Here is a 9,068-nt window from a genome sequence, read left to right on the forward strand (position 1 = left end):
GGGTCTTGCACCCAACTTCTTCTGGCTTGGAATTCATGGACACTACCACCACTCTTAATAATAGAGAAGGAAGAGAAAACGAAGGAACAGACACATAGAACCACCTCTGAAAAACAACGCTCCTCCAGGGATGGATTCCTTCCTTCCTGCCTATCATTGATGGATGGAATGGGTTCATCTCAATTCTGCAATACGCTCTAATGTTCCCCACTATGTGAACATTGTCTCGAACCTCATTGGGAACGAGAGAGAGAGAGAGAGAGAAAAGAGAGAGATGTCGGCAGCCGCGGAAGGGGAGGGAAGGGGAAGGGGACAATAATAATCCGAATGTCGCACGAACTGGGTTTTCAAAGGAATTCGGTTTTGCAACCCCAGTGAGTGAGTGTGAGGAGGATCATCTTTTGTTTTGTTTGTTTGTAGGGGTTGGGATTTTTGGGTCGAAGTGGTTTGATCGCGATCCTTACCCTTATTATTTCCGAAATGGTGGTGGCTCGGAAGCAACAATCGGTATGGCGGGGAATGGAGCTTTACGCTTGTATTGCGTACGCGGTTCTATTTGAAGTTTTTGTTTTCTGGCGCAGCTCTGCCACCTCCAGCGGTTGGTGCAGCTCTGAGCTCAAAATCTTTGTGGTTGTATCCGTTTCGGTTTTTCATGGGTTTTGATCTTTGCTTTTGCCCGTGTGCAAGGGATGAGTGGCTTGGTGCTATGGATGGCTGAGCTCGCATTAGAGATTTGTGGATCTTTTTCTTGCTGGAAAATGAAACAGAGGTTTTCTGTGTCTGTGTGGTCGATTCTGAGGTGGATTGGGTAAGGCTCGTAGGTGATCAGTGTTTGAGAGAATTTTCTGTAGCTCAGATCGGTGTAAAACTGGCTTGTTGATGTGTCCTTTCATTATTAATGTGCGTGTTTGTAGGTTGTGTCTCAGGAGCCCAGAGGATAATCATCCCCTAAACCTTTAACCATCGCTGCATTATGATATGTTGCTCTTGACTCTAGCAATATACCTCCTGCACAATGTGTCAAGCTATTCAGAAGCACGTCGTTATAGATTTTTCATGTTGAATGGTAGACTTTTCTGTTGTTGTCATGCTGCCTGTGTTTGGATTCATCTGTGTTTGGCTTTTGTCCACGTATTATTGCCTCATAGCACCTCATCTTGTATGATTCATCAGCGTGTTAATGCAAGAGCGCAAGTTTTTGTAGCTAGGTTTTATTATTGCGTTATTGAATTTCAACAAGGTCATGTTCATTAATAACGTGTGTGTGTGTGTGTGTGAAGCAGAGTACTCCAGTGGCGCCAATGGAAGGTGGTTGTATGGATTGAAACCAGGCTGGATTGCCGGGCGCCAGATGGTATACCTCTTACTCTATATATTCTAAATTCCTTTTTTTTGTAAGGATCTGTGAGCAGCTATTTAGTTATATTGGTGCAGGTATTGCGTGCCCTTTTTTGTTGATCACATGCCAAGTTACTGTGACATGAGGCTTTTCCTAAATTGTATTAAGATCTTTGTTGAGCACCTTTTCCAGGACTTCACATACACTTGTTGAGCATTTGTGATTGTTTTTGATTGGTCTAACATCTCACATGTACCCACGGAATTTTTTTACTTTGGACCAGGATCTTTCCGACACTCAATGGAGAAACTTTCGTTCCGGTTTGCCGGCTTTGACAGCAGTCATGGCTGCCTTCTCAATTCTGGGAGCATGCCTAAGGACGAGTCTAGGCTTGAAGGGCAGAGGAATGGCGAGGTTTTGGCTACTTGCCTCATCAGTATATGTAATCTATTTGCACGGAAATTGGTAAGTGCAGAACTAACAGAGTGAATTTGGTGAAAGCTTGCGTTCCATTAGTTATCGCTTGTTAAAATAAATGAAAATGTAAAATGATACTCTATGCATCTTTCTGTTTCCTCTCAGATTGATGCTGGTACTAGTCAATTCTGGACACGATGTTGTGGGTGGATAGTTATCAGATTAAAAAAAAAAATCTAGTTCCTTAAGAATCCTCGTTAATTGCTTTTCTGGCATGGCAGCGTTCTTTTCATACTAGCAATTGTTCTTGGTAATTACATCCTCACAAAGGTACTCCTTATCCTCTATCTTTCAACTTTATGTACTTTTCTTCAATTGACCTGATAACTCTGTAGCGATTTTGTAAGAGAGCTGAAAGCACTAAAGATCGAAATTGACACTTCCACAGCAGATTGCTTTCATGAATTTTAAAACGTTGAGTCTGAATGTGTACAAACCTTGAACGGTCGTTCTTTCTAACCAGATACTAGTAGTTCCTAGACTTGATTTGAATCCTTCTACCAGTTGTGTCAAGCCATGATGTTGACGTGTTGAAGGTGTGAGCAGGCATTGGCAGGAAAAGTAGTTTTTCCTTACCTTCTTTGGATATACAACCTCACATTTCTTGTCAGCAACCGTCTGTACAGCGGTTATAAATTCGCATCTTTTGGGTGAGAATTTCCTGCCTATTCTGCATAGATGTCACCTTTTGAATTTTGATGCAGTAGTTTCTGATCCTCATGTCTTTAAGCAGCACGGAGCAGCCAATCTTGGTGGTTTAGACTTTAATGTATGCTTTTATCCACCCTATCTTATCTAAACGACGTGAATCTTACATTCAATTAAGTTAAAGAAATTCGGTGTTGCAGGGAGCAGTTCGCCTTCTTGGATCAGCATAGGGGTGCACTAAGATGGCATATCAGCTTCAACATGGGTATGATATGTTTTCTCATGTCTGGTTCTTGTGGTTCACTATTTCTTGGACGCAGCTCTTCTCGATGTTCTAAGGTGATGATAGTAGCGGAAACACTATTTCGCAGACATTGTTAATACGTGTCTATGAGTTTTTTCTCTGAGAATGCGTTGCAATATTGTGTATAAGTGACCTTGAGGTGCTAGATTTGTTGTTCTAGAGCTGCAGTTTGTGTGCATAATTTACTGGTTTCCTAATATCCTGGGTTGGGTTGATTGCAGTAATGTTGCGAATGGTTAGCTTTGGCCTCGACTATCATTGGGCGCAAATTTCCCAACCTTCAACTATCAATTGGGAGGTCTGTCTTTTTTTCGTCCTTCATCCATGAGCTAGGAGGTTGGTTGCAGTGCCCTCCTTTGCTTGGTTTGGAAGTCATGAAATTGTTTGAAAGAAGACGTTACAGATACCATAATCCATTTGGAATTTCTTAGTCTTTCTCTAGTAAGTCACAATTTGATATCCATGTGCAAAAGGAGATGATTTGAAAATCCGTGGTTGACTTGTCTAGACCACGTTTTTGTTGCTTCTGATTTTCACAGAAATGGTTGTCTTAATCCTGCCCACATGGACAGTGGTTTGAACGCATCAGACGGAATTTATTAAACTTGTTCCACATAGTGAAGTTTCTCAAGATTCAATTTGAAATTAACGTGCATATTGCCTCGAACCGACTTTGTCTGCAAACATGGGGATGGGTTACAGAACCATATGCGGAAATGTGAGCTTTGCACGCCTGGGATATCTGGAACTGAGGGGTCTTCTTGTTATTTATCACGACAAGTAAGATTATGTCTATTTCATCTCCACGTCAATCGCATATAAAAGTTTCCAGTTTTTTCTACTTAGGTTTGGCTTTCTAATGTACTTTCAAGTGGATAATTTACCCTATTGAGATATTATTGCTTATTGGATTTACGATGTAGGATGAGATTTTGTCAGACACGAAAATCTGGCATCGGTAACGTATGTACTGCGATTAGTGGGTAACTAATGATGTCACATGTTAATGCGATGTTATCATTCCAGCCTAGTAGTCTTTGTTCAATTTTATGGTAATAGCTAATATATTCTGTACGAAACTAGTGGAAAAGGGGTGGGTTTGTGAAACCTTTCGTTATCTACCAAATCTCTGAGATAATAAATTATAAGCTTTTGAGCCATATAAAGCTAAGAGTGATAGCAATTGTAATAGGAAAGGGTATTAGGAGGAGTCCTATTCACATTGTTGGTGTCCTGTTTTAAAAAAAAAAAATTGTACTGCGATTGCAGGAGAAGCCAGTGTCTGGAGCTCAGTATAATCTTGTCACTTACTTGGCGTATCTGCTTTATGCACCCTTGTATATTGCTGGACCTATAATCACCTTCAACGCTTTTGCCTCCCAGGTCTTCTCTCTACCCTTTTCCCGAGTATCGTAAGGGTGACCTGTGGGTTCTATTGCTGTCACTGATGCGCACACCTCAGCCTTGTTTGCTTCTGAGATTCATTATGCTTTGAGCGAGTAAATCATTGATTTTGTAAATATACAACAACATGCCTCTTATCACGATGGATCTCACACAATCATTAATCATTTTAGTTGATCGGTCTATGTTAATTTTTCAGCTGGAAAACATTCAGAAGGCTTACAGTAGAAAAGACATTGCAATTTATGGGCTGCGTTGGCTTTTGTGCTTTCTGCTTATTGAGTTTCTCACCCACCATTGCTATTTCAACGCCTTAGCGATCAGGTCTGTTGCTGTACCCTGTCAAATGTATCTTAGACCTTGATTTCATTGTTTCGTGCTTCACGCTTCATGGAGGTTTTTTATTCACAATAGCATGGATTTGTTTTGGCGCTATAACCACACATTTCAATACCTCAGATCATGCTTTGGTGATGCAGTGGTGTTTGGCAAAGGTTATCACCTCTTGAGATTTTCATTATTGGATATGGAGTAAGTTATGTTTCTCTCTATTTTAGCAGGCTGCCTCTTAAGTTGTCTCAGCTTCTAATAGTTAGACATATACCATATATCTTAAGTTTGTGACCTCTCGGAAGTTAAAAATTCAATGTAGGTTGAGCAATTAGTGCACCCTCTTTGGATTCTTTTAGATTATGTCCCGTAGCTTTTGGCTTCTGGACACTAAAATTCCCGAAACCCCTTTCCGCATTATTCAACAAAATAATTCTTACACTAGCTCATTTTGTGGTTTTTGACAGGTCCTGAACTTCATGTGGCTCAAATTCCTACTGATTTGGCGTTTCTTCCGATTTTGGGCCCTGGTATGCCCAGTTCTATGCGACTTGTTAGATGTTTTCAGTTGATCCATGTTTGATATCATTCTTATTGTTATATATGCGATTATTGCAGATCGATGGAATTGAAACCCTAGAAAATATGACCAAATGCCTCAACAATTGCTGTGACTTGGAAACATTTTGGAAAAGTTGGCACGCTTCTTATAATCGCTATCTTGTGAGGTATTTTCAAAATATTCTTGCATTTCATGATTTTCTTTTGTTGTTGTTGTTATGATTTAACTCACCAAGTGACCACCATTTGAGTAACATCAATCCTTGTATTATGATTTCTGACCAGTTAAATTGGAAATCAATTTTCAAGCGCAACTTTATAAAGTATTGAGACACTTTCTTTGTGTTAGTCGATTATACAAACAGTACCAGAATATGTGAATATAAAACATTCTGGTTTTGAAATTTACTCTAATAGTTTATGTATAATTTCCACTTTCACCATGGTTTTGGGCATGAGTTTTTGTCTTTGACTTGCTGACTCTATTGTGTTTGATTCGGTAGATACTTGTACATTCCTCTTGGAGGATCCCGATGGAGGTTCCTCAATGTGTGGATCATCTTTACTTTTGTGGCAATCTGGCATGATCTTGAATGGTGAGTACATTTTGCAGATTGGTTATTATCATCTCTGATTATGCAGGGGCTATGGCACTCAATTTGCACTTATATCTCTCGAGATTGGACTTAACGCTACCATTTCAACATGGAGGCTGTTATAAAAGAAAAACACACATTTGGCAAAGATGTTCTCAAAGGTTTGGGGTGTTTGATCCCCGCCTTGCTTCGCTCATCTTACCTGCTCCGACTTTCCAATCTTTGAATGTGATTTTTCTAATTTCTGCATTAACAGGAGGCTTCTTTCATGGGCGTGGGTGACGTGTGTACTCTGGGGTCCGGAGTTGCTAGTGAAATCTCTTATGCGCACACCTCAAGTGCGTCACTCGATCCACTCTCTTTCCTATTCGACTGTGTTGTGCAATGAAAGGTTTTCAATGTAAATTCGCAGAATGAGCTAATGAAATCTCAATATTAGCTTAAGATGCCGAAATTTCTAATTATTGGTGATTTTCAAGTGAGACATTTTGTCAACATTTTGACATTTTGCTTCTGATGGTTGAGCAGATGGCAAGCTTTAAGAAGACAAACGCTTACCGGGAGTGCCATGCATTAGCAGGGTCACTCAACATCACCGGCCTCATGGTAACGTATCACCACATGAATTTCAGAGTTGTATTGAATAATTACTGCTATAGTTCTTTTCTTTTCATCAACAAAACGCTGCTCTTCCATCAATACTGAGGAGTCATCTCGTTAACAACTTGTTTCCCTTACTTTTATGGTTACAGGTTTCAATCCATCAAGTTTTGTTGTTTCAATACGTGGAATTCTAGATGTTTGCGCTTAGTAGCTTAAAACAATTACTACCTGTGTGCAGCTCGCAAACCTTGTGGGCTTTGTGGTTGGTCCCGATGGCATGAAGCTATTGGCTTCCCGTATGCTATCTCGTGAAAGTGAGTAACAAATGAAGATTTTAAGTTTAAAATTAGTACTTCGACTTGTTTGTATTGTCTGGTTCTTTTCATGTAACTAAATTTTCTTTCACTCCTTATCCGCACTATTTGGGGATTATATTCAAGACATTCTCTAGATGCTATCTACTGTAGGTCATCAGATCTTAATGGCTTCCTTAATATTTTTGGCAGAAAAACTCATGAAGCTGGTTGGTTGTACTTTTACAGATGTTCCACTTCTTCTCGCCATTGTATTCTCCTTCTACATTGGAACGAAGGTATGTCATTTTGGGTGCAAGTTCTAGAAATTCTCCTTTTTGGCGGATGACTTGGCTACCCCTGTAATTAGATATCGGCAGACACAATCAGCTTGAAAGATATGATTCATGTGTATCTCCTGTTCACCAGCAGAAATAAGCACGTCCTCTTGATTGCTTGTCTTGCATAGTACTTTCTGGAATGTTTATTCATTTACAACTGTAGAACAGACCATTATTTTTCAAGACCTGTATAATTCAACTCATGAGTCAAATTTCTAGAATCTATACTATGTTTTCAGAAGTTCAATCAATCAATTTATCGAAGCTCACTAAATTTTTTGTACTTTTGGCAGCTCATGCTTGCAATCCACGACCATGCAGAGAAGTCTCAAGAAAGTAAAAAGCAAGTTTCTTCTAGGAAACAACTCATTGACTGAAGCTCGGAATAGTTTATCAAGGTTTCAGTTGGTAATTCTTAGTGTTCCCCCTGATGTTAGGCCAAACATCTCTATTTCAATGTTTCCTCATTTCTCGAAAGACTGATGTCCTCTACCATTCAAGTGTGGAACTTTTCCCTTTCCGCAACTCCTTTGCTGACAGGCATTCATTTCAACATGGTTCGTTGGAATATATACCGCAGGTAACCGTTTTGAGGCCTGAATGGACGAGGAACTACATCCAACTTACTACCTCGAAGGGAGGATAAAACAAAGTTCACGCTGGACAAAACCATACAGAAGTTTGAACAGAATGGGCTCAGGGTCATGACTTTTAGTTGTCCACTGTTGTCCCATGAGTTGAGTTGCTAGTTGCTCGTAGTTTTTGCTTGAATGAACTACCTCATGATTCTAATCATGAGGATGCAGATTACTGATTTGTAAAGATGAACTAATTCCTTAATGACGATCTATCCGAGACATTTGCTAGTTTCAAGAATAGCAGATTATTTTGTCATGTAAATTTTTAGTGTCCCTCTGCCTGACAAAATCTCCTTGCTGTCTCCGTTGTGAATGAGGTGAGCATAAGTAACAATACTACCACACTGTAGGTATAAAGGCGTAGGATGGCTTTTAATCCTCATGAGACTTGAGAAAAGTTAAAACCCTGAATGTCATGTGGTAGACATCCGGCTAGGGCAGAAGGTTCCCACACTAGGACTTGGTAATTTTTTAGATTCATTCATTCATGGATTTTGGGCAATGCTAATTTTCTTTTTTTGATGTACCTACTTGTACAAATTGGGAATTCACACAAATTGGGAACTCAATGTTAGAGGTTGGAGAGCTCGTAGATGAGGACAGACTAAGGGGTGGGAGAAAGAAGAATGGCTGTGGCTAGGTCAAATTCACATTCTATAAATGCAACAGCTGGTGCCATTAGGGCTCAAACCTTGAGCCTTGTGGTGAGAGTATGTTCCCCCAATCACTTGTACAGACTTTTTCAGTTAGTTATAGGAAATGAAAATGTTTCAATATCTACAAAAAAAATATACATTTTGCCCAATGCTTGCATGCTTTCCAAGGGTAGTGGGTGGATAGCAGATTAGACAAAATCCTTGTAAATGGTTGTGGTTGAAATTCTGTGATGCAATATTCATTCAAGATACCAATTTAGGAGATATTTTGTCAAAGCAATAGACATTCTCCTTCACATGCCAACTTATTTCTCTTATAAGTAATTTCCAATCTTCTAGGGCTTCATTCAATGAGATAAGTTAGGTATCAAGTTTGTACTTAGAGAAGACATATTGTAGATTAATGTTTGCAACAATGTTTATATAATTTAAGGATTTGAATAGATACAAAATATTTTTGCTTCTTACTTTGTATTAGTTCATTGGCTTAGGAATGATGAGACTAAATAAAAATGTTGTATCTCAACCAAAAGGACCAACTTCATTTACAATTAAAAAAAAAAAAAAATAGCAATCCAAAAAAATGCTAATGCTAGAAATCAAACTTAGGATCTCATATTAATCGATTTATTTACCACAAACATTGCATTTTTTTTTTTTTTTTTTTTTTTTTTCTATTCTTGACAGAATTTAAGTGTTTGATATCTATCTGTAAATCTACCCTAAACCCTAAACCCTAAACCTGGTATAAAATGAAGACTTATTTTTGTTAAAATAATAGTCTTTCTTTTAAACTTTATATTTTTGTAAAGTATAGATTTTAAACCAATAGGGTGTTACCAACTCTTTATATCTTGAATTTAGTCTAATGTATTATT

General features: G+C 38.8%; 1 protein-coding gene across 3 annotated transcripts; it reads left to right on the forward strand.

Annotated features, from left to right (window-relative positions):
* Positions 1-330: 330 nt before the first annotated feature.
* On the forward strand, positions 331-7,796 carry LOC112292643 (membrane-bound O-acyltransferase gup1). 3 transcript variants are annotated; one of them, XM_024541326.3, is made up of 20 exons: positions 331-598; positions 1,284-1,354; positions 1,623-1,804; positions 2,038-2,086; positions 2,363-2,466; positions 2,665-2,729; positions 2,990-3,066; positions 3,471-3,548; positions 4,038-4,151; positions 4,372-4,496; positions 4,652-4,703; positions 4,970-5,032; positions 5,121-5,230; positions 5,567-5,659; positions 5,916-5,997; positions 6,188-6,265; positions 6,501-6,576; positions 6,805-6,854; positions 7,190-7,304; positions 7,477-7,796. In XM_024541326.3, exons 1-19 carry the CDS (start codon positions 481-483, stop codon positions 7,271-7,273), a joined length of 1,671 nt encoding a protein of 556 aa, XP_024397094.1. In that variant the 5' UTR covers positions 331-480; the 3' UTR covers positions 7,274-7,304; positions 7,477-7,796. The 3 variants fall into 3 exon arrangements, with proteins under 3 accessions (XP_024397094.1, XP_024397104.1, XP_024397112.1); XM_024541336.3 differs by having other exon boundaries at positions 7,190-7,294; XM_024541344.3 differs by having other exon boundaries at positions 7,190-7,239.
* The last annotated feature ends 1,272 nt before the right edge of the window (positions 7,797-9,068 follow it).

The sequence above is a fragment of the Physcomitrium patens genome, chromosome 2, assembly GCF_059467195.1.
Source record: "Physcomitrium patens ecotype Gransden chromosome 2, ASM5946719v1, whole genome shotgun sequence".
NCBI classification, from domain to species: domain Eukaryota; kingdom Viridiplantae; phylum Streptophyta; class Bryopsida; order Funariales; family Funariaceae; genus Physcomitrium; species Physcomitrium patens.

Coding starts and splice junctions, on each gene's coding strand:
- LOC112292643 (XM_024541326.3), top strand. CDS start 481: ATGGTGGTGGCTCGGAAGCAACAATCGGTATGGCGGGGAATGGAGCTT. Junction 2,730..2,989: donor GCATATCAGCTTCAACATGG/GTATGATATGTT, acceptor GGTTGATTGCAG/TAATGTTGCGAATGGTTAGC. Junction 4,704..4,969: donor TTTTCATTATTGGATATGGA/GTAAGTTATGTT, acceptor GGTTTTTGACAG/GTCCTGAACTTCATGTGGCT.